General features: G+C 53.9%; 2 protein-coding genes and 2 long non-coding RNA genes across 6 annotated transcripts in view; 3 read left to right on the top strand and 1 right to left on the bottom strand.

The window, feature by feature from the left end:
• The first annotated feature begins 111 nt into the window (after positions 1 to 111).
• On the top strand, positions 112 to 3,429 carry LOC127464782 (uncharacterized). Its single transcript, XR_007901624.1, has 3 exons — positions 112 to 969; positions 1,975 to 2,248; positions 2,613 to 3,429. It is a non-coding gene; the product is annotated as an uncharacterized LOC127464782 (long non-coding RNA).
• A 1,575-nt stretch (positions 3,430 to 5,004) lies between these two features.
• Positions 5,005 to 12,669, top strand: CUNH8orf82 (chromosome unknown C8orf82 homolog). 3 transcript variants are annotated; one of them, XR_007901618.1, is made up of 4 exons: positions 5,005 to 5,280; positions 7,692 to 7,740; positions 10,610 to 11,663; positions 12,554 to 12,669. XR_007901618.1 is itself a non-coding variant. In XM_051775256.1 (3 exons), the coding sequence occupies exons 1-3, from the start codon at positions 5,164 to 5,166 to the stop codon at positions 11,092 to 11,094; spliced, it is 651 nt and encodes a 216-aa protein (XP_051631216.1). In that variant the 5' UTR covers positions 5,005 to 5,163; the 3' UTR covers positions 11,095 to 12,000. The 3 variants fall into 3 exon arrangements, 1 of the variants encoding a protein (XP_051631216.1); XR_007901619.1 differs by lacking the exon at positions 12,554 to 12,669 and adding an exon at positions 12,243 to 12,315 and having other exon boundaries at positions 10,610 to 11,537; XM_051775256.1 differs by lacking the exon at positions 12,554 to 12,669 and having other exon boundaries at positions 10,610 to 12,000.
• On the bottom strand, positions 8,630 to 9,982 carry LOC127464778 (uncharacterized). Its single transcript, XR_007901620.1, has 4 exons — positions 9,884 to 9,982; positions 9,570 to 9,709; positions 8,775 to 8,901; positions 8,630 to 8,692 (listed from the first exon to the last, which is right to left on the bottom strand). It is a non-coding gene; the product is annotated as an uncharacterized LOC127464778 (long non-coding RNA).
• Positions 12,670 to 20,361: 7,692 nt separating the features above from the next.
• Positions 20,362 to 26,877, top strand: part of RECQL4 (RecQ like helicase 4) — a 41,044-nt gene continuing 34,528 nt past the window's right edge. Inside the window, exons 1-3 of the mRNA XM_051775257.1 lie at positions 20,362 to 21,538; positions 22,947 to 23,049; positions 25,192 to 25,297. Of these exons, the coding sequence (XP_051631217.1) occupies positions 20,397 to 21,538; positions 22,947 to 23,049; positions 25,192 to 25,297 (1,351 nt within the window). The 5' untranslated portion in view covers positions 20,362 to 20,396. The remainder of the gene's footprint in view (positions 21,539 to 22,946; positions 23,050 to 25,191; positions 25,298 to 26,877) is intronic.

Here is a 26,877-nt window from a genome sequence, read left to right as displayed (position 1 = left end):
GGCGGCGCGCACCCGCATTCGGGGGGGGGGGCAGCGCAGTTCTGGGGTGCGCTTTTTGGAAAAACGGTACTCCCGGCGCGCGTGCGCGTTGGGAAATTACGGCGTTTGCGTTGCGCATACGCATTTGGAATTCCGGGCCGGTGCGGGGAGGTGCGCGATGGGGGAATACGGTACCGGCGCGCGCATGCGCGTTTGGAAACGCGATGCGTGCGGTGCGATGCGTTTTTGGGAAATACGGTACTTGTGTGATGAGCTTTTTGGAAGCGCGGCGCTTGTGCGATGCGCGTTCGGAAATACGGTAGTTGTGGTGCGCAGGAATATTTGGAAACACGGTGTCGTGCCGGGATGCGCTTTGGGACTTACGGTACTGGGGGCGCGCATGCGCGCTTGGAAATACAGTACTTAAGGCGCGCATGCGCATTTGGAAGTGCGGCACTTGTGCGCATGCGCGCTAGGAATTACGGTACCGGAATGATGCGCAACTACAAATACGGCACTGTGATGCGCAAGCGCGCTGGGAATTACGGTACTGATGGAAATTACGGTTCTTGAGTTGCGCATGCGCATTTAGAAATACGGTGCCGTATTGCGCATGCGCATTTGGAAGCACGGTGCTTGTGCCGCGCATGCGCACCTAGAACTACGGCGCTTTTGCGCATGCGCATTTGGAGTCACAACGTGAGGTGAGGTGCGCAGTGGTAATTACGGTAGTCAAGATGCGCGCGCGCACCCAGAAATACGGGATCGCGGCATTTTTTGTGGCGCGCGTGAACCTTAGGAAATACGGCAATTTTGCGCGCGGGTGAACATTTGTAATTACGGTGCTCGATGCGCCCAACGTTTGGAGTTACGGTAATGGCGTCGCGCACGCGCAGTGCCCGGGCGGAACGGGCGGGCACGTGAGGGGGTGTCACGTGTGTGGGGGGGGGTGTGACACTGGGACACGTGTGTGCGGGTCACGTGGGCGCGGTACGTGTGTGTGTGTGTGTGTGTGTGTGTGTGTTACACGTGTGTTACACCGGTGTGTGTCGTGTGTGCGTGTTACACGTGTGTGCGGTACATGTGTGTGTGTTACACGTGTGTGTGGGTCACGTGTGTGCGGTACATGTGTGTGTGTTACACGTGTGTTACACGTGTGTGCGGTACATGTGTGGAGCAGCAGCTCCCCGTCACCGACACCATCTTCCAGCAGAAGGACAGTGATGCCTTAAGCCCCCAATGGTTTTTTTTTTTATTTTTCTAATATTTGTAAGACTTTTAAGTTTTATAAGTTTTATAAGTAGATTTTTAAAGCAGCAAACCCCCCCCTTTTTGTCCCTTGTCCCTTTCCCTTTCTCCAGCACCCCTGTTTACACATTCCTTACCCCTCTCACCCCATTCTGTGCTCCCCATATCAATCCTACTCCTGAATCCAATAGAAATGTTTAGGCTGATGCCTTAAGCCCCCAATGGTTTTTTATTTTTCTGATATTTGTAAGGCTTATAAGTTTTATAAGTAGGTTTTAAAAGCAGCAACCCCTCCTTTGTCCCTTGTCCCTTTCCCTCTCTCCAGCCCCCCTGTTCACACATTCCTTACCCCTCTCACCCCATTCTGTGCTCCCCAGATCACTCATAGCCCCAAATCCAGTAGAAATGTTTAGTCTCTTGTCAAGGCAAGGCCCAGACTGTTGGCAGAGCAGCACATCAGGGCCTAAACCACAGAACAGGTCAGGAATTAGGTAACTGTGGACCCTCTGTGCTCTGATGAGGAGGAAGGTGGGATGAACAGGAGGTCCCAAAAAACCCCCAGACCCATTTTCAGGGGGTGGACCAGAGTAAAGGCCACAGGGTGGGCACATCTGGGATTGGATGGAGGGTGATATAAAATGAAACCTCTCGGGCACAGGGGCGCGTCCTGGAACATCTTAGCCTTATAAATAAATAAATAATAAATAAACCCTTTCTTACCTCACCCCTAATTAACTGCTCTGGGAGACTTTTTCAGCGGCAACAACAGCCTGAAGACGACCCGGATGAAGACAACCCCGGATCCGAGCGTTGGCACCTCGTGGATTATGTCCTGGTGCCACGGAGAGATGCCCGTGATGTCCTCCACACCCACGTGATGCCCAGAGCAGAATGACAAACAGACCAAACTCAACTTCAAGCTCAAAATCAAACCCAAAAGGGGGCAGCACCCCAAGGAGGAGACTCCCAGTTAACAGTCTCCAATCAGCCACAGTTTAGTTTGTTTGGGGCTCACAACAAGGTGAGTGGATAGCTCAGTCTCTGCACGTGTCTCGTGTCCCCCGTTCATCGGACCTGATGTTCTGTCCATGCCCTCTGAAATCGTCCCTGGCATAGAAACCTCTTTCTAATTAACCTGCTTTTAGGGTTTTTACTAAATTTGCAGGTGTTTCGTTATCTTCAGTCTCTCAAGGTTTTCTTTCTATAAACATATCACGTTCTCAAACCTTACAATTAGGCACACGGCTAACGAGTGTAAGCATCACATATTTTCACACAGCCTATAAGTATAAACAACACACACTTGCCACTTCCATGGCGAGCAAGGCCTACAGAGGGCAGGAAAAAATTGTTCACAGAAATCTCTGGTGTCCCGGTGACAACAGATTCTGCAGATTCCTCTCCTGAAACGGATTTGGCACCACGTTAAAAACAGCATCCTGCAGTCCTCCGAGGAGTCCTTGGGGTTCTCCCTCAAGAAGGACAAGGACTGGTTTGATGGAAACAGTCAAGAGATCCTGGAGTTGCTGAGGAAGAAGAGAACTGCTCACCAAGCACACCTTGCACTGCCATCCTGCCATGCAAGAAAAGCTGCCTCTGGTGTTGGATGGAGCCCCAACAGAAACCCTGTGACATCCAGAACAAGGGGTGGGTGGATCCAGCTGAGAAAACTCAATTATGTGCAGATTTGGGAGATGACAGAGGATTCTACGAGGCCCTGTGTCCTAGTTAGGACAGCTGAGATCAGTTCAGCGTGGTGGGTGTAACCCAAAACTGTATTCTATAGCCTTCCATGTCATTTCCCAGAAACTAGACTATTGTTGTCAATAGACTATTCGCACCCTCTGCCCACAGAGCCTGACTCCTCAGGCTATAAACCAGGTGTTAAGAGGCCTGTGAGATAGGAGGATGTTTCTGTCCTCACATCCTTTGTGGAACTCCCCGCCCTGAGGGGAGCACTGAACATTCCTGCCTGAACTGGAGGATATATAATCTTGGAGTTTTGGAACATTTTTCAACCCACTCGTGGGATCCAGAGGACGGCTGCATCTCATCGCTCTCAACCAGACTGAGACCACCACTGGACTGCGATCACCAGTTCTGGCCAGACTGCAGCAGCTCTCCCACCAGCAGGTTCTTCCCCTCTCCCTTTACTTTGGACTCAAACAGGGCCCAAGGAACACCACTTTGTTCATGCCCCAGGGCACTGGGTCATACATTTGGGTTTTTGTGGGTTGAGACCAATTGTTTGTTGGTATTATTGTACTCACTGTATTATTGTAATAAATTGTTATTCTGACTTATAATCTCTCCTTTGAGTTGGGTTCATTCCCCCCGCTGGTTAACTTTTAAACCGGCACACCCTGAAAACAGCACACGGGCCTAAAGAGCAGGCCCAAAGGCCTCTGCTCAGCGCTGAGGGGCAAACGCTGCTGAGAGATAAAACCTCCATCCTGAATCGATGGTCTGAACAAGACAAATCCTCCATCCTGAATCGACGCTCTGAACGCTTTCAGACTCTTCTCAGTACCAACCGTGTAGTCCAAGACTCAGCAATTCAGTCCGTCACACGACAACTGGTGAAGGATGAATTGGATAGGCCCCTATAGACCCCCTATGGAACCCACAGCCCCTATAGACCCCCTATGGAACCCACAGCCCCTATAGACACCCCCACAGCCCCTATAGACCCCCCTATGGAACCCACAGCCCCTATAGACCCCCTATGGAACCCACAGCCCCTATAGACACCCCCACAGCCCCTATAGACACCCTATGGAACCCACAGCCCCTATAGACACCCCTATGGAACCCACAGCCCCTATAGACACCCTGTGGAACCCACAGCCCCTATAGACACCCTGTGGAACCCACAGCCCCTATAGACACCCTATGGAACCCACAGCCCCTATAGACACCCCTATGGAACCCACAGCCCCTATAGACACCCCTACAGCCCCTATAGACCCCCTATGGAACCCACAGCCCCTATAGACCCCCTATGGAACCCACAACCCCTATAGACACCCCTATGGAACCCACAGCCCCTATAGACCCCCTATGGAACCCACAGCCCCTATAGACCCCCTATGGAACCCACAGCCCCTATAGACACCCTATGGAACCCACAGCCCCTATAGACCCCCCTATGGAACCCACAGCCTCTATAGACCCCCTATGGAACCCACAGCCCCTATAGACACCCTATGGAACCCAGAGCCCCTATAGACACCCCCACAGCCCCTATAGACACCCTATGGAACCCACAGCCCCTATAGACACCCTATGGAACCCACAGCCCCTATAGACACCCTATGGAACCCACAGCCCCTACAGACATCCTATGGAACCCACAGCCCCTATAGACACCCCATGGAACCCACAGCCCCTATAGACACCCCCACAGCCCCTATAGACACCCCTATGGAACCCACAGCCCCTATAGACACCCCATGGAACCCACAGCCCCTATAGACACCCCCACAGCCCCTATAGACACCCTATGGAACCCACAGCCCCTATAGACACCCCCACAGCCCCTATAGACACCCTATGGAACCCACAGCCCCTATAGACACCCTATGGAACCCACAGCCCCTACAGACACCCCCGGCCCTTCCCCCGCCGGTTCCGTTTCCCTCCGGACCCATTTCACCGCCTCACCCTCCCCCTTTTTCCCCCCGCGGTGCCGCCGCCATTTCCGGTCCCCCCACTTCCGGTCTCCCACTTTTGGTCTCCCACTTCCGGTCTCTCACTTCCGCTCTCCCACTTCCGGCACCACTTCCGGGTCGCGCCCTCCGCCGGGCCCGCTGTCCCTGTGGCGACCAGGCCGTGGCTCTGAGGGGTGCGGTCGCTGTCGCCCTGTCGCGACAGGGGCGTGGCTTTTGGGGGGCGGTCGCTGTCGCCCTGTCGCGCCAGGGCCGGGTCCCGGCGGCGATGCGGGCGGGCCCGGTGCGCTGGCTGTGCGCGCGGCCCGGGCCCCGGTACCGGCAGGGGCAGCGGCCCGAGCCCCGGACCCGCGAGTATTTCTATTACCTCGATCACCAGGGGCAGGTGCGGGGCTGGGGGGGACATAGAGGGGGCATATAGGGGAGATATAGGGGGTGTAGGGGAGATATAGGGGATCTATAGGGGACATATAGGGGGTGTAGGGGAAATATAGGGGAACTATAGGGGAGCTATAGGGGACATATAGGGGAGATATAGGGGGTGTAGGGGAGATATAGGGGATCTATAGGGGACATATAGGGGGTGTAGGGGAAATATAGGGGAACTATAGGGGAGCTATAGGGGACATATAGGGGAGATATAGGGGGTGTAGGGGAGATATAGGGGAACTATAGGGGACATATAGGGGGGCTATAGGGGGTGTAGGGGAGATATAGGGGACATAGGGGAGCTATAGGGGACATAGAGGGGCTATAGGGGGTGTAGAGGAGATATAGGGGAGATACAGGGGACCTATAGGGGGGCCATAGGGGGTGTAGGGGAGATATAGGGGACATTTAGGGGACCTATAGGGGAGCCATAGGGGGTGAAGGGGAGATATAGGGGAGATACAGGGGACCTATAGGGAGGCCATAGGGGGTGAAGGGGAGATATAGGGGACCTATAGGGAAGCTATAGGGGGTGTAGGGGTGGGTCTATAGAGGAGCTATAGGGGGTATAGGGGTGGATCTATAGAGGAGCTATAGGGGGTGTAGGGGTGGTCTATAGGGGAGCTATAGTGGGTATAGGGGTGGGTCTGTAGGGGAGGTATAGGGGGTGTAGGGGTGGGTTTGTAGGGGAGCTATAGGGGAGCTATAGGGGGTGTAGGGGAGCTATAGGGGGTATAGGAACCCCAGATGAATCCTGAAATAGATCCCAAATGGATCTCAAACTGACCCCAAACTGATCCCAAATGGATCCCAAAATGAATCCCAACTGTATCTCAAACTGATCCCAAAGCTGATCCCACAGAGATCCCCAAATGGGTCCCAAAATGAATCCTCAATGAATCTCAGACAAATCCCAAAACTAACCCCAAGTGAATCCCAAATGATTCCCAAAACAGATCCCAAAGTTGATCTCAAATGGATCCCAAATGAATCCCCAAACAGATTCCAAACTGATCCCAAAACAGATCCCAGATTGATCCCAAACAGGATCCCAAAGGAATCCCCAATAGATCCAGAACAGACCCCAGAACAGATCCCAAGTGAATCCCAAATTAACCCCCAAACAGATGCTAAAAATGGATCCCAAACTGATCCCAGAACGGATCCCGAGTGAATCCCAAACGGATCCCAAACTGAATCACAAATGGATCCAGAACTAAACCCCAAATGGATCCCAAATTATCCCCAATGGATCCCGAACTGATCCCAAACTGGACCCCAGGTGAATCCCCAACGGATCCCAAATTAATCCCCCCCCAAAAGAGCCCAAAATGGATCACAAATTAATCCCAAAACAGATCCAAACGGATCCCAAAATTATCCCCAAACTTATCTTGAAAGAGATCCCCAAACAGATCCCAAACTGATCCCAAAACTGATCCCAGGTGAATCCCAAACTGATCCCAGATGAATCCGAAACCCAGATCCCAAAACGGATCCCAAACTGAATCCCAAATGGATCCAAAACTGATCCCAAAATGGTTCCCAAATTATCCCCAATGGATCCTGAAGGGATCCCAAAGTGGATCCCAGGTGAATCCCAAACTGATACCAAAGGGACCCCCCAAAAAAGGATCCCAAAACTGATCCCAAGTAACTATCAAACCGATTCCAAACAGATCCCGAATGGATCTGGAACTGATCCCAAAAAAAAGATCCCAAACAGGTACCAAAAAATGGATCCCAAACGGATCCCAAAATGGATCCCAAGTGAATCCCCAAACAGATCCCAAATGGATCCGGAACTGATCCCCAAACAGATCCCAAATGGATACAAAAGCAGATCCCAAAATGTATCCCAAGTGAATCCCCAATGAATCCCAAAACCAGATCCCAAAATGTATCCCAAGTGAATCCCCAATGGATCCCCAATGAATCCCAAAACTGGATCCCAAGTGAATCCCAAACAAACATCAAAATGGATCCCAAAACAGATCCTGAGTGAATCCCAAACTGATCCCAAATGAACCCCAAAACCGGATCCCAAACCAGATCCCAAACCAGATCCCAAGTGAATCCCAAAGATCAAAATGGATCCCAAAACGGATCCCAAGTGACCCCCAAACTGTTCCCAAACGAGTCCCAAAAATGGATCCCAAAAACTGATCCAAAATGGATCCCAAGTGAATACCAAATTAATCCCAAAAACGGATCCCAAAAACGGATCCCAAACAGATCCAGAACTGATCCCCAAATAGATCCCAAACAGGTACAAAAATGGATCCCAAAACGGATCCCAACCGGATCCCAAATGGATCCCAGACGGATCCCAGGAGTGTCCTGAGGCCTCTTCCCGCTTTCCCGCAGCTTTTCCTGGATGACACCAAAGTGAAGAACTTCATCACCTGCTTCAAAGGTACCGCCCCCCTTGGCCCCACCCCCGGCCCTAATTAGAGCCCCGGCATTAATTAGCTGTTCATTAACTAATTATTATTCGGGATCCCATCCTGGGCCAGGATTTGCTCCCAAACTGTGGGATCTGAGCCCCGGGAAGGGGGGTGGGAAAAATGGGAATCCCCTCTCTGGGTGACGCCTCATTTGCATATTGATGAGCTCGTTAATTGCCCCTGGCTAATTACCCAGTCCCTCGTTAACTCGGCCCCTCCCACCCTGCGGAAATTCCCGAATCCGGAGGGAAATCCTCCCCCGGGCCCTCCCCGAACCCCTCCTGGTTCCAGCCCCGATCCCGGGGGATGATCCGGGAATCCTTCGGTCCCGGCAGCTCATCCCGAAATCCCAAAATCCCGGGGCCTCTTCCGGGAATTCCTCAATCTCTGGAGCTCATCCCTAAATCCCAAAATCCCGGGGCCTCTTCCGGGAATTCCTCAATCCCAGGAGCTCATCCAGGAATCCCAAAATCCCTGGAGCTCATCCCTAAATCCCAAAATCCCGGGACATCTTCCATGAATCCCTCCATCCCAGAGAGCCGTGAATCCTTCGATCCCGGGAGTTCATCCCTAAATCCCTTAATCCTGGGACCTCTTCCATGAATTCCTCAATCCCTGGAGCTCATCCAGGAATCCCAAAATCCCTGGAGCTCATCCAGGAATCCCAAAATCCCTGGAGCTCATCCAGGAATCCCTTAATCCTGGGAGTTCATCCAGGAATTCCTCAATCCCTGGAGCTCATCCCTAAATCCCTCAATCCTGGGACCTCTTCCGGGAATCCCTCAATCCCGGGAGCTCATCCATAAATCCCTCTATCCCAGGAGCTGATCCATGAATCCCTTAAAATCCTGGGAGCTGTGAATCTCCTAATCCTGGGAGTTCATCCATGAATCCCTCCATCCCAGGAGCTCATCCAAGAATCTCTTAATCCTGGGAGCTCATCCCCGAATCCCAAAATCCCAGGAGCTCATCCACAAATCCATCCCTCCTGGGAGCCAGGAACCCCTCAATCCCGGGAGCTCATCCATGAATCCCTTAATCCCAGGAGCTCATCCCTGAATCCCTCCATCCCGGGAGCCAGGAACCCCTTAATCCCAGGACTTCATCCCTGAATTCCTTAATCCTGGGAGCTCATCCAGGAATCCCTCAGTCCTGGGAGCTCATCCATGAATCCCACAATCCCAGGAATTGATTCATTAATCCCTCCATCCCTGGAGCTCATCCCTGAATCCCTCAATCCCAGGCCCTCATCCCTAAACCCCTCCATCCCAGGAGCTCATCCCAGAATCCCTTTCTCCTCCCTGCTGGGATCTCATCCCACATTCCCTCCCGGGATCTGATCCCACATCCCCTGCCGGGATCTGATCCCACATTCCCTCCCTCTCCCCGCAGACGTCTCCTTCCTCTCCTTCTTCTTCCTGCACCTGGAGCGGAACCGGAGCGGGCGCTACGAGGGGGAATTGATCCAGGAATCCCTCAATCCTGGGAGCTCATCCAGGGATCCCTCCATCCAAGGAGCTCATCCAGGGATCCCTCCATCCCGGGAGCTCATCCAGGGATCCCTTAATCCTGGGAGCTCATCCAGGCATCCCTCAATCCCAGGAGCTCATCCCTGAATCCCTCCATCCCAGGAGCCAGGAACCCCTTAATCCCGGGATTTCATCCCTGAATTCCTTAATCCTGGGAGCTCATCCAGGAATCCCTCCATCCCTGGAGCTGCTCCATGAATCCCTTAATCCTGGGAGCCATGAACCTCTCATTCCCGGGAGTTCATCCAGGAATCCCTCTATCCCGGGACCTGATCCAAGAATCTCTTAATCCTGGGAGCCAGGAACCCCTTAATCCCAGGAGGTCATCCCTGAATCCCTCCATCCCGGGAGCTCATCCAGGAATCCCTTAATCCTGGGAGCTCATCCCTGAATCCCACAATCCCTGGAGCTCATCCATGAATCCCTCAATCCTGGGAGCTCATCCCTGAATCCCTCAATCCTGGGAAGTCATCCATGAATCCCACAATCCCAGGAATTGATTCATTAATCCCTCCATCCCTGGAGCTCATCCCTGAATCCCCCAATCCCGGGAGCTCATCCCTGAATCCCTCCATCCTGGCACCTCATCCATGAATCCCTCCATCCCAGGAGCTGATCCCACAACCCCTCCATCCCTGGAGCTCATCCCTGAATCCCTCCATCCCTGGAGCTCATCCTTGAATTCCTCCATCCCAGGAGCTCATCCATCAATCCCTCCATCCCAGGCCCTCATCCCTAAACCCCTCCATCCCTGGAGCTCCTCCTGGAATCCCTTTCTCCTCCCTCCCAGGATCTGATCCCACATTCCCTCCCTTCTCCCCGCAGACGTCTCCTTCCTCTCCTTCTTCTTCCTCCACCTGGAGCGGAACCGGAGCGGGCGCTACGAGGGGGAATTGATCCAGGAATCCCTCAATCCTGGGAGCTCATCCAGGAATCCCTCAATCCCAGGAGCTCATCCAGGAATCCCTTAATCCTGGGAGCTCATTCAGGAATCCCTCCATCCTGGGAGCTCATCCATGAATCCCTTAATCCTGGGAGCTCATCCAGGAATCCCTCAATCCCAGGAGCTCATCCAGGGATCCCTTAATCCTGGGAGCTCATCCCTGAATCCCACAATCCCAGGAGTTGATTCATTAATCCCCCCATCCCAGGAGCTCATCCCTAAACCCCTCCATCCCTGGAGCTCATCCCAGAATCCCTCTGTCCCTGGAGCTCATCCCTGAATCCCTCCATCCCGGGAGCTCCTCCTGGAATCCCTTTCTCCTCCCTCCCAGGATCTGATCCCACATCCCCTCCCTTCTCCCCGCAGACGTCTCCTTCCTCTCCTTCTTCTTCCTGCACCTGGAGCGGAACCGGAGCGGGCGCTACGAGTCGGAATTCCCGTTCCTCTCCCGCTGCGGGCGCGAGCGGAATTTCCTGCGCTGCGACGACCGGCCCGTGGTCTTCACCCACCTCCTTCCCGGGGGGTCCCCCGGGACCCCCCTCCTGTCCTACTGCGGCGGCGGGTCCGGCCTGGCCGTGCCCTTCCAGCCGGAGGGGCTGGCGGTGTGCCCGGGGAACGGGCGGCTCTACCACCCGGCGCCGGAGCGGGCGGGCGGCGTGGGGCTGGTGAGGTCGGCGCTGGCCTCCGAGTGGAGCCCCCGGTTCCAGTTCCTGGAAGGGCCGGAGCGGCCCCCGACACATTTCCTGTGGGCAGGGAGGAGGTACCGGCTCGCCGGGGAGATCCTGGCGCCGATCCGGGAGGGAAGTGCCGCGGGGGGAAAGGAGGAGGAGGAGGCGCCCGGAGCGGCCTGAGGGGAGCGGGGAGGGAACGGGGTCCGTGGGGGTCCATGGGGATCCATTGGGATCCATGGGGATCCATGGGGAGCCAACGGGATCCATCGGGATCCACGGGGAGCCAACGGGATCCATGGGGAGCCAACGGGATCCATCGGGATCCACGGGGATAGGGATGAGGCAGAGACACCCCCAGATGTTCCCGTCAATCCCAGGGCACCGGGATGTGGGGGATTGGAATGATTGGGTCATTCCCAGGGCAATGGGATGTGTGGGATTGGAGACCCCAAACCATTCCCAGGGCAATGGGATATGTGGGATTGGAGACCCCAAACCATTCCCATGGCGATGGGATATGTGGGATTGGAGACCCCAAACCATTCCCATCAATCCCAGGGATTTGGGATATGTGGGATTGGAGACCCCAAACCATTCCCATCAATCCCAGAGCACCGGGATATGTGGGATTGGAGACCCCAAACCATTCCCATCATTCTCAGGGCAATGGAATACATGGAATTGGAGACCCCAAACCATTCCCAGGGCAATGGGATATGTGGGATTGGAGACCCCAAACCATTCCCATCGTTCCCAGGATATGATGGAATTACAGACCCCAAACCATTCCCATGACAACAGGATCTGATGGAATTGGAGACCCCAAACCATTCCCATCATTCCCAGAGATTTGGGATGTGTGGAATTAAAGACCCCAAACCATTCCCATCAATCCCATGGCACTGGGATAGGAAAGAACTGGAGACCCCCCGAAATTCCTGTCAATCCCATGGCAACAGGATACATGGAATTAGAGACCCCCAAACCATTCCCAGGGCAATGGGATGTGTTGGATTGGAGACCCCAAACCATTCCCAGGGCAATGGGATATGTGGGATTGGAGACCCCAAACCATTCCCATGGCAATGGGATATGTGGGATTGGAGACCCCCAAACCATTCCCATCATTCCCAGGGCAATGGGATACATGGAATTAGAGACCCCAAACCATTCCCAAGGCACCAGGATATGTGGGATTGGAGACCCCAAACCATTTGCAGGGATTTGGGATATGTGGAATTGGAGACCCCAAACCATTCCCATGGCAATGGGATGTGTGGGATTGGAGACCCCAAACCATTCCCATCAATCCCATGGCAATGGGATAGGAAGGAACTGGAGACCCCCCAAAATTCCTGTCAATCTCATGGCAACAGAATACATGGAATTAGAGACCCCCAAACCATTCCCATGGCAACAGGATATGATGGAATTAGAGACCCCAAACCATTCCCATCATTCCCAGGGCACCGGGATATGATGGAATTGGAGACCCCAAACCATTCCCATGGCAACAGGATATGATGGAATTGGAGACCCCAAACCATTCCCAGGGCAATGGGATGTGTGGGATTGGAGACCCCAAACCATTCCCAGGGCAATGGGATGTGTGGGATTGGAGACCCCAAACCATTCCCAGGGCAATGGGATATGTGGGATTGGAGACCCCAAACCATTCCCATCATTCCCAGGGATTTGGGATATGTGGGATTGCAGACACTTGTTTGTTAATAAATAATTAACATCCCGTGTTAATTCCTGGAATTCCGTGTAGTTCCAGTGGGATGAGGGGGGAAAGAGTGGGATAATGAGGGGGAAAGAGTGGGATGAGGGGGGAAAGAGTGGGATGAGGGGGGAAACTGGGATGAGGGGGGAAAGAGTGGGATGAGGTCGGGGAAGGGGTCGCTGGGGTGGGACCCCCAAGGCAGCCCCCTGGGAAAGGGGGGTCCTTCTGACACCCCCAAACCAGCCCAGGGACCCCAAAACCAGCCCAGGGGCCTCAAAAACAGTGCAGGGACCCCCTCAGACACCCCCAAACCAGCCCTGGGACCCCAAAACCAGCCCAAGGACCCCCCACGACACCCCCAAACCAGCCCAGGGACCCCAAAACCACCCCAGGGACCCCAAAACCAGCCCAGGGATCCCAAAACCAGCCCAGGGATCCCCCCTGACACCCCCAAACCGCCCCAGGGACCCCAAAACCAGCCCAGGGACCCCAAAATCAGCCCTGGGACCCCAAAATCAGCCTCCCCACCCCAGGGACCCCCTGTCAGACACCCCCAAACCAGTCCAGAGACCCCCAAAACCAGCCCAGGGACCCCCCCTGACACGCCCAAAACAGCCCCAGGGACCCCAAAACCAGACGAGGGACCCCCCCCTCAGACATCCCCAAACCAGTCCCCGGCCCCCCCCAACATGGCGCCCCCCTCCAACCCCTCCGTCTCTCCCGCTGCCGTACGGAAGCGCCACTTCCGGGTCTCCCCCGTCGCCACCCACCAATCAGCGAGCCAAGCCCACCCTGGCAGGCGGGATTTCTCCTTCAATTGGCTCTTTCAGCCGTCCATCAAAACTCCCTGTAACATTCTATTGGTTGCAGCGCGGCGCGGGCGGGCCCTTTGCGCTCCGCGCTTTTCCATTGGCTCTCCTCGCCGTCCATCACCGATCCCTCGCTCCCCATTGGCTGCCGCGCGGCGGGAGCGGGAGCTTCGCTCTGAGGCGAGAGCGGGATCCGCCCGGAGCCCCCAAAACTCCCCCAAAACCCCCCGAAAAAACCCCCGAAACCCCCCAAAATCCCCCCCCGGATCCCGATCCCGCGGCCATGGAGCGGCAGCGGGAGGTGAAGGCGCTGCTGAAGCGCTGGGAAGCGGAATTCCTGCGGGAAGAGCGGCGGAAGCCCAGCCAGGTGCTCGGGGGGGGAGGGGGGGGAGTTTGGGGGGTCCCTGGGCTGGTTTGGGGGGTCTCTGGGGTGGTTTGGGGGGTCCCTGGGGTGGTTTGGGGGGTCTTTGGGGTGGTTTGGGGAGTCTTTGGGGTGGCTTGGGGGGGTCTCGGGGGAGGGGTTGGAGGTCTCGGGGGGTCCCTGGGCTGGTTAGGGGGGGCTCTGGGGTGGTTTGGGGGGTCCCTGGGCTGGTTTGGGGGGTCTGTGGGGTGGTTTGGGGGGGCTCTGGGGTGGTTTTGGGGGAACTGGGGGGTCCCTGGACTGGTTTAAGGGGTCCCTGGGGTGGTTTGGAGGGGCTCGGGGGTGGTTTGGGGGGGCTCGGGGGGGGTTGGGGGGGCTCGGGGGGTCCTTGGGCTGGTTTGGGGGGTCTCTGGGGTGGTTTTGGGGGGCTGGGGGGTCCCTGGAATGGAGGGGGGCTTGTTTGGGGAGGTCTGGAGGGTCTTTGGGGTGGTTTTGGGGGGCTCAGAGGGTTCCTGGGCTGGTTTGGGGGGTCTCTGGGGTGGTTTTGGGGGGCTCGGGGGGTCTCTGGGCTGGTTTGGGGGTCTCTGGGAGGGTTTGGGGAGTCCCTGGGGTGGTTTGGGGGGTCTCTGGGTTGGTTGGGGGGGCTCTGGAGTGGTTTTGGGGGGTGGTTTGGGGGTCTGTGGGGTGCTTTTTGGGGGTCTCTGGGATGGTTTTGTGGGGGGTTGGGGGTCCCTGGACTGGTTTGGGGGGTCCCCGGGGTGGTTTTGGGGGGTCCCTGGGGTGGTTTAGGGGGTCCCTGGAGTGGTTTTGGGGGTCTCTGGGCTGGTTTGGGAAGTCTTGGGTGGTTTGGGGGGGTCTCTGGGCTGGTTTGGGGGGAACTGGGGGGTCCCTGGGCTGGTTTGGGGGTCTCTGGGAGGGTTTGGGGAGTCCCTGGGGTGGTTTGGGGGGTCTCTGGGTTGGTTGGGGGGGCTCTGGAGTGGTTTTGGGGGGTGGTTTGAGGGTCTGTGGGGTACTTTTTGGGGGTCTCTGGGATGGTTTTGTGGGGGGTTGAGGGTCCCTGGGCTGGTTTGGGGGGTCCCTGGGCTGGTTTGGGGGGTCCCTGGGGTGGTTTGGGGGGTCTCTGGGGTGGTTTAGGGGGGGCTGGGGGGGTCTCTGGGCTGTTTTTGGGGGTCTCTGGGCTGGTTTTGGGGGTCTCTGGAGTGGTTTTGGGGGTCTCTGGGGTGGTTTGGGGGGTCCCTGGGGTGGTTTTGGGGGGTCCCTGGGGTGGTTTTGGGGGGTCCCTGGACTGGTTTGGGGGGTCTCTGGGGGGGTTTAGAGGAGGGTTGGGGTCCCTGGGTTAGTTTTGGGGGGCTTGGGTGGTCCCTGAGCCAGTTTGGGGGTGCTGGGGGGGGTCCCTGGGCTGATTTATGGGGTCCCTGAGGAATCTCTGCAGTGCTTTGGGGGTCTTTGGGCTGGTTTGGGGGTCTGGAGGGGTCCCTGGAATGGGGGGGGTTGGTTTGGGGGGGTCTGGAGGGTTTTTGGGGTGGTTTTGGGGGGGCTGGGGGGGTCTTTGAGGTGGTTTGGGGTTCCCTGAGCTGGTTTGGGAGGGCTTTGGGGTGATTTGGGGGTCTCTGGGCCAGTTTGGGGGTCTCTGAGCTGGTTTGGGGGGGTCTGGAGGGTTTTTGGGATAGTTTGGGGGTCTCTGGGGGGTCTTTGGGGTAATTTGGGGGTCTCTGGGCCAGTTTGGGGTGGTTTGGGGGTTTTTGGGCTGGTTTTGGGGTTCCCTGGGCTGGTTTGGGGGGATCACTGGGGTGGATTGAGGGGGTTGGGGGGGTCTCTGGGCTGGTTTGGGGTGGTTTGGGGGGTTTTTGGGGCTGGTTTGGGGTGGTTTGGGGTCCTCAGGGGGGGTCTGGAGGGTCTTTGGGGTGGTTTGGGGGTTCCCCCCAACCCCTCCCCGCTCCTGTCCCCCCACAGCAGAAAATCGGGATCAGAGAATTGGGATAAAAAATTGGGATCAGAGATTTGGGATCGGGAAAATCGGGATTGGAAAACTGGGATCAGAGAATTGGGATAAAAAAATCAGGATTAGAAAATCAGGATCAGGAAAATCGGGGTCAGAAAATTGGGAAGAGGAAAATCAGGATCAGGAAAATCGGGATAAAAAATCGGGATCAGAAAAATCAGGATCGGAAAATTGGGATCAGAAAATTGGGATCGGAAAATTGGGATAAAAAATCAGGATCAGAAAAATCAGGATCGGAAAATTGGGATCGGAAAATTGGGATAAAAAATCAGGATAAAAAATCAGGATCAGAAAAATCAGGATCAGGAAAATTGGGATCAGAAAATTGGGATAAAAAGTCAGGATCAGAAAAATCTGGAGTGGAAAATCGGGATCAGGAAATTGGGATAAAAAATCAGGATCAGGAAAATCAGGATAAAAAATTGGGATCAGGAAAATCAGATCAGAAAATCGGGATAAAAAATCAGGATAAAAAATTAGGATCAGAAAAATCGGGATCAGAAAATCGAGATCAGAAAATCGGGATAAAAAATCGGAATAAAAAATTGGGATAAAAACTCGGGATCAGGAAAATGGGGCTGAGAAAACCGGGATAATTTTCCCTCATTCCCCCAAATCCCCCTTTTTTCTCCCATTTTTCCCCCCCAGGCCGACGTGGCGGCGGCTCCCGAGGAAACCCGGCGTGAGTTAATCCTGGGAATCCCGGGAATTCTGGGAATTCCAGAGGGGGGAGGGGAAGGAAACCTGGCATGAGTGTCCTGGGAATTCTGGGAATTCTGGAGGGGGAGGGGAAGGAAACCCGGCGTGAGTTAATCCTGGGAATTCCAGGAATTCTGGGAATTCTGGGAATTCCGGAGGGGGAGAGGGGAAGGAAACCCAACATGAGTGTCCCGGGAATTCTGGGAATTGTGGGAATTCTGGGGGGTGGAGGGGGAAGGAAACCCAACATGAGTGTCCTGGGAATTCCGGGAATTGTGGGAATTCCAGAGGGGGGAGGGGAAGGAAACCCGGCGTGAGTGTCCTGGGAATTCCGGGAATTCTGGGAATTCCGGGGTGGAGGGAAAGGAAACCCGGCGTGAGTTTTCCTGGGAATTCCGGGAATTCTGGGAATTCTGGAGGGGGGAGGGGAAGGAATTCGGGGGCAGGAATTTTAAAGGAATTTTCCCTTTCAAATCCCGAATTTCCTTTGGAATTGTCCCCCCCAGGGCTGTACCGGGAATACCGGAGGCTGAAGAAGGAATTGGGAAAAGCTTCGGAGCCCTCTGGAAAATCGGGATGCCAGGAAACCCCACCTGGGGAGCAGGTACTGGGAATTCCCAGAATTCCTCCGGGAGCCAAAGTTGGGAAGTTTGGGGGAAAAAATGGGATTTGGGGAGGGAAAAATGGGAATTTTGGGGGAAAAATGGGATTTGGGGATGGAAAATTGGGATTTGGAGATGGAAAAATGGGATTTGGGGATGGAAAAATGGGATTTAAAGGTGGAAAATGGGATTTGGGGAGGGAAAAATTGGGAAATTTGGGGAAAAATGGGATTTGGGGATGGAAAAATTGGGATTTTTGGGGGTAAAAAATGGGATTTGGGGGTGGAAAAATGGGATTTAAAGGTGGAAAATGGGATTTGGGGATGGAAAATGGATTTGGGAATGGAAAAATTGGGAATTTTGGGGTGAAAATGGGATGTGGGGGTGGAAAAATTGGGAATTTTGGGGCAAAAAATGGGATTTGGGGGTGGGAAATGGGATTTGGGGATGGAAAAATGGGAATTTTTGGGGAAAAATGGGATTTGGGGGTGGAAAATGGGGCTTGGGGGAGGAAATTTGGGATTTGGGGGTGGAAAAATTGGGAATATTTTGAGGGAAAAATGGGATTTGGGGGTGGAAAAGTTGGGAAGTTTGGGGTAAAAAATGGGATTTGGGGGTGGGAAATGGGGCTTGGGGGAGGAAATTTGAGATTTGGGGTTGGAAAAATTGGGAATTTTGGGGAAAAAATGGGATTTGGGGAGGGAAAAATGGGATTTGGGAGTGAAAACCAGGGATTTCAGTGTGGAAAAATGGGATTTGGGGTGGGAAAATTGGGAATTTTGGGGAAAAAAATGGGATTTGGGAGTGGAAAATGGGATTTGGGATGGAAAAATTTGGGATTTGGGGGTGAAAAAATTGGGAATTTTGGGGCAAAAAATGGGACTTGGGGGTGGGAAATGGGGCTTGGGGGAGGAAATTTGGGATTTGGGGGTGGAAAAATTGGGAATTTTTGGATGGAAAATGGGATTTGGGAATGGAAATGGAAAAATTGGGATTTTTGGGGTAAAAAATGGGATTTGGGGTGGAAAAATTGCATTTGGGTGTGGGAAAAATGGGATTTAAAGGTGGAAAATGGGATTTGGGGAATGGGAATTTGGGGATGGAAAAATTGGGAATTTTCAGGATGGAAAATGGGATTTGGGGGTGGAAAAATTGGGAATTTTTGGGGAAAAATGGGATTTGGGGGTGGGAAAAATGGGATTTGGGGATGGGAAAAATGGGAATTTTGGGGTAAAAAATTGGGAATTTTGGGGTAAAAATGGAATTTGGGAATGGAAAAATTGGGAATTTTCAGGATGGAAAATGGGATTTGGGGATGGAAAAATTGGGAATTTTGGGGTAAAAAATGGGATTTGGGGGTGGGAAATGGGGCTTGGGGGAGGAAATTTGGGATTTGAGAGTGGAAAAATTGGGATTTAAAGGTGGAAAAATTGGGATTTAAAGGTGGAAAAATTGGGATTTAAAGGTGGAAAAATTGGGATTTAAAGGTGGAAAAATTGGGATTTAAAGGTGGAAAACAGGGATTTGGGGATGGAAAATGGGATTTGAGGTTGAAAAACAGGGATTTTTGTGTGGAAAACAGGGTTTTGGGAGTGGAAAATGGGATTTGGAGTTGGAAATTTTTGGGATCTCGGGATGGGAAAATGGGATTTGGGGGTGGAAAATGGGATTTAAAGGTGGAAAAATTGGAATTCTTGGAGGAAAAATGGGATTTGGGAATGGAAAAATTGGGATTTAAAGGTGGAAAAATTGGGAATTTTGGGGTAAAAAATGGGATTTGGGGTGGAAAAATTGGGAAATTTGGGGGAAAAAATGGGATTTGGGGGTGGAAAAATGGGGATTTAAAGGTGGAAAAATGGGGATTTAAAGGTGGAAAAATTGGGAATTTTGGGGTAAAAAATGGGATTTGGGGGTGGGGATTTTGGGATTTGGGGCTGGGCCGTGACAGGGTCTTTTTTGGGGGGTTTTTTGCCCTCAGGATTCGGGATTTTGGGGCTCCCACCTGAACCGGAAGGCGGGAATTCCCGGGAAGAGCCGGAGAGGAACGTCGGGAACGTCGGGAACGTCGGGAATGTCGGCCCAGTTTTGGGGGCTGAAGCTCAAATCCAAACTGGGAGCCACTGGCAAGGTCAAGGGTCAAAGGGGGGGAGGGGGAGCTGCTGCTCCTGGAGGTCTTGGGGGGGTTGGGAACCCTAAAAATTGGGGGGGTTTTGTGGGAGGGACCCCCCAAAAAATCAGGGATCCCTCAAAATTAGGGATTCCCCAAAATTAGGGATCCCCTAAAATCAGGGACCCCCCAAAATTTGAGGCTTCAAAATCAGGGACCCCCAAATTAGGGATCCCCCGAAATTAGGGACCCCAAAATCAGGGACTCCCTAAAATTAGGGACCCTCAAAATCAGGGACCCTCCAAAATCAGGGACCCCAAAATCAGGAAACTCAAATTCAGAGACCCCCAAAAATCAGGGACTCCAAATTGGAGACCCCCCAAAATCAGAGAAGCCCCAAAATCAGAGACCCCAAAATCAGGGATCCCAAAATCAGAGACCCCCAAAATCAGAGACCCCCCAAAATCAAGGATCCCAAAATCAGAGACCCCAAAATCAAAGACCCCCTAAAATCAGGGCTCCCCCCCCAAATCTCCTCCGTGTCTTTCCCGGGCCGGAATTCCGGGATCTGACCCTTCCCCTTCCCCTCCCCTCCCCCAGGAGCCCCCCCTGACCCCCCGGAGGACCCCAAACCCCAGGAGGATCCCAACTCTTCCCAGACCCCGGACAAACCCCGAGGAAGAGCCTGGAAAAGCCGGGAATTCCGGAGACGATCCCGGAGACGATCCTGGAGACGATCCCGGAGATCCCGGAGCTCCCGGATCCGTCGTCCTTCCCCCCTCGCTGTCGGGACTCACCCCCCTCATCCTCAGCTCGGGAATGAGGCCCCCCCAGGCCCCCCCTCATCCCGAAAAATTCCGGAGGCTGAGGGAGAGGGTGGCCCAGACTTTGGGATCCTTGGATCCCGCCTGGATCCGGAGGTGCCACCAGGACCTGGAGCCGGGAAAGGTCGGGAGGAGGCGGAGACGGGAGGGAGAGGAGGGGGAGGAGGAAGAGGGAGAGGAAGAGGAGGAGGAAGAGGAAGAGGAGGAGGAAGAGGAAGAGGAAGAGGGTGGGAAGATGTCGGGAAACGTCCTGGAATGCTTGGAAAACATCCCGGGAGGGGAAGAGGAGGAGGAAAAGGAGGTGGGAGATCCAAAGAGAAGTGGGAAGACTCCAAAATCCTTGGAAAATCTCATGGAAGAGGAAGAGGAAGGGAAAGGAAAGCAGGTGGGAGCTCCAAAGAAAAGTGGGAAGACTCCAAAATCCTTGGAAAACTTCGTGGAAGAGGAAGAGGAGGAGGAGGAAAAGCAGGTGGGAGCTCTGAGGAAGAGCAGGAAAACACCAAAATTCTTGGAAAACTTCCTGGAAGAAAAGGAAAAGGAAGTGGGAGCTCCAAGGAAGAGCAGGAAAACTCCAAAATCCTTGGAAAATCACCCAGAAGAGGAAGAGGAAGACGAGGAAAAGGAGGTGGGAGATCCAAGGAAGAGAAGGAAAACTCCAAAATCCTTGGAAAACCTCCCGGGAGAGGAAGAGGAGGAACAGGAAAAGCAGGTGGGAGCTCCAAAGAGAAGTGGGAAGACTCCAAAATCCTTGGAAAATCTCGTGGAAGAGGAAGAGGAAGGGAAAGGAAAGCAGGTGGGAGCTCCAAAGAAAAGTGGGAAGACTCCAAAATCCTTGGAAAAGCACCTGGAAGAGGAAGAGGAGGAGAAGGAAAAAGAGGTGGGAGCTCCGAAGAAGAGGAGGAAGCTTCAGAAATCCTTGGAAAACCTTCTGGAAGAGGAAGAGGAGGAGCAGGAAAAGCAGGTGGGAGCTCCAAAGAGAGGTGGGAAGACTCCAAAATCCTTGGAAAAGCACCCGGAAGAGGAAGAGGAGGAGGAGGAAAAGCAGGTGGGAGCTCTGAGGAAGAGCAGGAAAACACCAAAATTCTTGGAAAACCACCTGGAAGAGAAGGAAAAGGAAGTGGGAGCTCCAAGGAAGAGCAGGAAAACTCCAAAATCCTTGGAAAACTTTGTGGAAGAGGAAGAGGAGGAGAAGGAAAAGCACTTGGGAGCTCCGAGGAAGAGGAGGAAGCTGCAGGAATCCTTGGAAAACTTCCTGGAAGAGGAAGAGGAAGAGCAGGAAAAGCAGGTGGGAGCTCCGAGGAAAAGCAGGAAAGCTCCAAGGAAGAGCAGGAAAAGTCCAAAATCCTTGGAAAATCTTCTGGAAGGGGAAGAGGAGGAGAAGGAAAAGAAGGTGGGAGCTCCGAGGAAGAGCAGGAAAACTCCAAAATCCTTGGAAAACTTCCTGGAAGAGGAAGAGGAGGAGCAGGAAAAGCCCAAACCCGCCCGCGGAACCAGGTCATTCCCGAATTTTCCGGGATTGGGATGTGGGGATTCCCAAAAATCCTTTTTAGGGATTGGGATGTGGGGATTCCCAAACTTTTTTAGGGATTGGGATGTGGAGATTCCCAAAGGTTTTTAGGGATTGGGATGTGGGGATTCCCAAAAATCCTTTGGGATTGGGATGTGGGGATTCCCAAACCTTTTTAGGGATTGGGATGTGGGGATTCCCAAACTTCCTTTGGGATTTGCATGTGGGGATTCCCAAATTTTTTTAGGGATTGGGATGTGGGGATTCCCAGAAATCCTTTGGGATTGGGATGTGGGGATTCCCAGAAATCCTTTGGGATTGGGATGTGGGGATTCCCAGAAATCCTTTGGGATTGGGATGTGGGGATTCCCAAACCTTTGGGATTGGGATGTGGTAAATCCCAAAGGTTTTCAGGGATTGGGATCTGGTGATTCCCAAATCTTTGGGATTGGGATGTGGGGATTCCCAAAAATCCTTTTTAGGGATTGGGATGTGGGGATTCCCAAACTTCCTTTGGGATTGGGATGTGGAGATTCCCAGAAATCCTTTGGGATTGGGAGATTCCCAAAAATCCTTTGGGATTGGGATGTGGGGATTCCCAAATTTCTGGGATTGGGATGTGATTCCCAAACCTTTTTAGGGATTGGGATGTGGGGATTCCCAAACTTCCTTTGGGATTGGGATCCGGTGATTCCCAAAAATCCTTTTCAGGGATTGGGATGTGGGGATTCCCAAATTTTTTTAGGGATTGGGATCCAGTGATTCCCAAAAATCCTTTAGGATTGGGATGTGGGGATTCCCAAACCTTTGGGATTGGGATGTGGGGATTCCCAAAGGTTTTTAGGGATTGGGATGTGGGGATTCCCAAACTTCTGGGGTTGGGATGTGGGGATTCCCAAACTTCCTTAGGGATTGGGATGTGGGGATTCCCAAAAATCCTTTGGGATTGGGATGTGGGGATTCCCAAACCTTTTCAGGGATTGGGATGTGACGATTCCCAGAAACCCTTTGGGGTTGGAATGTGATTCCCAAACCTTTTTAAGGATTGGGATCCGGGGATTCCCAAAAATCCTTTGGGATTGGGATGTGGGGGTTCCCAAACCTTTTCAGGGATTGGGGTCTGGTGATTCCCAAAGGTTTTCAGGGATTGGGATGTGGGGATTCCCAGATATCCTTTGGGATTGGGATGTGGGGATTCCCAAAGGTTTTTAGGGATTGGGATGTGGGGATTCCCAAAAATCCTTTGGGATTGGGATGTGGTAAATCCCAAAGGTTTTTAGGGATTGGGATCTGGTGATACCCGAAGGTTTTCAGGGATTGGGATCCGGGGATTCCCAAAGGTTTTCAGGGACTGGGATCCGGGGATTCCCGAAGCTCATCCCGCCTTTCCCCCAGGCAGTGCCCCCGCATTCCCGGCGGGAATTTCGTGCGGCTCAACCTGCGGCGGAAAACGTATTCCCGGGGATCGGCCCGGCGCGGGAACGCCCTCCGGAGGCGGGTCAGGGAATCTGGGGGTCTGGGGGTCCCTTGGGAATCTTCTGGGGTCCCTTGGGAATCTGGGGTTCCCTTGGGAATCTGGGGGTCCCCTTGGGAATCTTCTGGAGTCCCTTGGGAATCTGGGGGTCCCTTGGGAATCTTCTGGGGTCCCTTGGGAATCTTCTGGGGGTCCCTTGGGAATCTGGGGGTCCCTTGGGAATCTGGGATTCCATTGGGAATCTTCTGGGGTTCCCCTTGGGAATCTGGGGGTCCCTTGGGAATCTTCTGGGGTCCCTTGGGAATCTCGGGTTCCATTGGGAATCTGGGGGTCCCTTGGGAATCTTCTGGGTTCCCCTTGGGAATCTTCTGGGGTCCCTTGGGAATCTTCTGGGGGTCCCTTGGGAATCTTCTGGGGGTCCCTTGGGAATCTGGGGTTCCATTGGGAATCTGGGGGTCCCTTTGGAATCTTCTGGGGTCCCTTGGGAATCTTCTGGGTTCCCTTGGGAATCTTCTGGGGTCCCTTGGGAATCTGGGGGTCCCTTGGGAATCTTCTGGGTTCCCCTTTGGAATCTTCTGGGGGTCCCTTGGGAATCTTCTGGGTTCCCCTTTGGAATCTTCTGGGGTTCCATTGGGAATCTTCTGGGGTCCCTTGGGAATCTTCTGGGGGTCCCTTGGGAATCTGGGGTTCCCTTGGGAATCTGGGGTTCCCTTGGGAATCTTCTGGGGTTCCTTGGGAATCTGGGGTCCCTTGGGAATCTGGGGGTCCCTTGGGAATCTTCTGGGGTCCCTTGGGAATCTGGGGGTCCCTTGGGAATCTTCTGGGTTCCCTTTGGAATCTTCTGGGGTCCCTTGGGAATCTGGGGGTCCCTTGGGAATCTTCTGGGGTCCCTTGGGAATCTGGGGGTCCCTTGGGAATCTGGGGGTCCCTTGGGAATCTTCTGGGGTCCCTTGGGAATCTGGGGGTCCCTTGGGAATCTGGGATTCCCTTGGGAATCTTCTGGGGTTCCCCTTGGGAATCTGGGGTCCCTTGGGAATCTTCTGGGGGTCCTTTGGGAATCTGGGGGTCCCTTGGGAATCTGGGGGTCCCTTGGGAATCTTCTGGGGTCCCTTGGGAATCTTCTGGGGGTCCCTTGGGAATCTTCTGGGTTCCCTTGGGAATCTGGGATTCCCTTGGGAATCTTCTGGGGTCCCTTGGGAATCTGGGGGTCCCTTGGGAATCTTCTGGGGTCCCTTGGGAATCTTCTGGGTTCCCCTTGGGAATCTTCTGGGGGTCCCTTGGGAATCTTCTGGGGTCCCTTGGGAATCTTCTGGGTTCCCCTTTGGAATCTTCTGGGTTCCCTTGGGAATCTTCTGGGACTGCGGGCAGGGAAGGGCTGGGACACGGAATTCCTGGGATGTGGAATTCCTGGGACGTGGAATTCCTGGGAATTCCTGGGACATGGAAGGGCTGGGACGTGGAAGGGAGAGGACATGGAATTCCTGGGGCATGGAAGGGCTGGGATATGGAATTCCTGGGATATGGAAGGGAGAGGACATGGAATTCCTGGGACAGTGAAGGACTGGGACATGGAATTCCCGGGACATGGAATTCCCAGGACATGGAATTCCTGGGACATGGAAGGACCGAGACACGGAATTCCTGGGGCACAGAAGGGATGGGACATGGAATTCCCGGGACACTGAAAGGCCAGGACATGGAATTCCTGGGACACAGAATTCCTGGGACTTGGAAGGGCTGGGACACAGAGGGGCTGGGACACGGAATTCCTGGGATATGGAAGGGATAGGACAACATGGAAGGGCTGGAACATGGCATTCCCGGGACATGGAATTCCCAGGACACAGAATTCCTGGGACATGGAAGGGACAGGACATGGAAGGGGTGGGACACGGAATTCCCGGGACATGGAATTCCCAGGACATGGAATTCCTGGGACATAGAAGGGCTGGGACATGGGATTCCTGGGACACGGAATTCCTGGGACATGGAAGGGCTGGGACACGGAAGGGCTGGGACATGGAATTCCTGAGACATGGAAGGGCTGGGACACGGAAGGGCTGGGACGTGGAATTCCTGGGATATGGAAGGGCCAGGACATGGAAGGGGTGGGACATGGAATTCCCGGGACACGGAATTCCCGGGACCCAGAATCCCCATTCCCAGGTGTCCCGGGAGAAGTGGCGGAAGAAGTGGGGCCGTGCCGGGGGCGGCGGATCCGGCGCCTGCTTCCGCTGCGGGACCCCCGGGCACTGGGCGGCCCAATGTCCAGGTGGGAGCGGGCGCGGAATGCCGGGAATGCCGGGGGGAGGGGAGGGTTGGGAAGGTGCCTGGAGGGATTTTAGGGATCAGGAATTCGGGGATGGGGGCGGGATCATTCCCGGGGTTTTTGATCCCGTTTTTCCAAGCACAGGGAGGGATTTGGGATCGTTCCTGGAGTTGTGTTCCTGTTTTTCCAAGCACAGGGAGGGATTTGGGATCATTCCCAGGGCTCTGATCCCGTTTTTCCGAGCACAGGGAGGGATTTGGGATCGTTCCTGGGGTTCTGTTCCTGTTTTTCCAAGGGATTTGGGATCGTTCCCGGGGTTCTGATCCCGTTTTTCTGCCCAGAGGGAGGAATTTGGGATCATTCCTGGGGTTCTGATCCCATTTTTCTGAGGGATTTGGGATCATTCCTGGGCTTCTGATCCCGTTTTTCTGCACCCAGGGAGGGATTTGGGGTCATTCCCAGGGTTCTGTTCCTGTTTTTCCAAGGGATTTGGGATCATTCCCAAGATTCTGACCCCGTTTTTCCCAGCACAGGGAGGGATTTGGGATCCTTCCTAGGGTTCTGATCCTGTTTTTCTGAGGGATTTGGGATCATTCCCAGGGTTCTGATCCTGTTTTTCTGAGGGATTTGGGATCATTCCCAGGGTTCTGATCCTGTTTTTCTGAGGGATTTGGGATCATTCCCGGGGTTCTGATCCCATTTTTTTGAGGGATTTGGGATCCTTCCCGGGGTTCTGATCCCATTTTTCCAAGCCCGGGAGGGATTTGGGATCATTCCCAGGGTTTTGATCCCATTTTTCCAAGGGTTTTGGGATCGTTCCCAGGGTTCTGATCCCATTTTTCCACATAAAGGGAGGGATTTGGGATCATTCCCAGGGTTCTGATCCTGTTTTTCTGTCCCCAGGGAGGGATTTGGGATCGTTCCCGGGGTTCTGATCCCATTTTTCCGAACACAGGGAGGGATTTGGGATCATTCCCAGGTTCTGATCCCCTTTTTCCAAGGGCAGGGAGGGATTTGGGATCATTCCCAGGGTTTTGATCCCATTTTTCTGCACCCAGGGAGGGATTTGGGATCATTCCCAGGGTTCTGATCCCGTTTTTCCAAGGGATTTGGGATCATTCCCGGGGTTTTGATCCCATTTTTCCAAGGGATTTGGGATCATTCCCAGGTTCTGATCCCGTTTTTCCACATAAAGGGAGGGATTTGGGATCGTTCCCAGGGTTCTGATCCCATTTTTCCCAGCACAGGGAGGGATTTGGGATCGTTCCTGGGATTCTGATCCCATTTTTCTCCTCACAGGGAAGGATTTGGGATCATTCCCAGGGTTCTGATCCCGTTTTTCTGAGGGATTTGGGATCATTCCCAGGGTTCTGATCCCGTTTTTCCAAGCACAGGGAGGATTTGGGATCATTTCTGGGGTTCTGATCCCGTTTTTCCACATAAAGGGAGGGATTTGGGATCCTTCCCGGGGTTCTGATCCCATTTTTCCAAGCCCAGGGAGGGATTTGGGATCATTCCCAGGGTTCTGATCGCATTTTTCCAAGCACAGGGAGCGATTTGGGATCGTTCCCAAGGTTCTGATC

This window comes from Manacus candei, unplaced genomic scaffold (assembly GCF_025592945.1).
Source record: "Manacus candei isolate 608988 ecotype Guabito, Panama unplaced genomic scaffold, ASM2559294v1 h1tg000269l, whole genome shotgun sequence".
Taxonomy (NCBI): Eukaryota; Metazoa; Chordata; class Aves; order Passeriformes; family Pipridae; genus Manacus; species Manacus candei.
This window is presented reverse-complemented; position numbering and strand designations above follow the sequence as displayed.

Bases quoted from the DNA above. Each gene is read 5' to 3' on its own strand.
- CUNH8orf82 (XM_051775256.1), top strand. From the start codon at position 5,164: ATGCGGGCGGGCCCGGTGCGCTGGCTGTGCGCGCGGCCCGGGCCCCGG. The intron at 5,281-7,691 runs GTGCGGGGCTGG...GCTTTCCCGCAG, and splicing joins ACCTCGATCACCAGGGGCAG to CTTTTCCTGGATGACACCAA. The intron at 7,741-10,609 runs GTACCGCCCCCC...TTCTCCCCGCAG, and splicing joins CTTCATCACCTGCTTCAAAG to ACGTCTCCTTCCTCTCCTTC.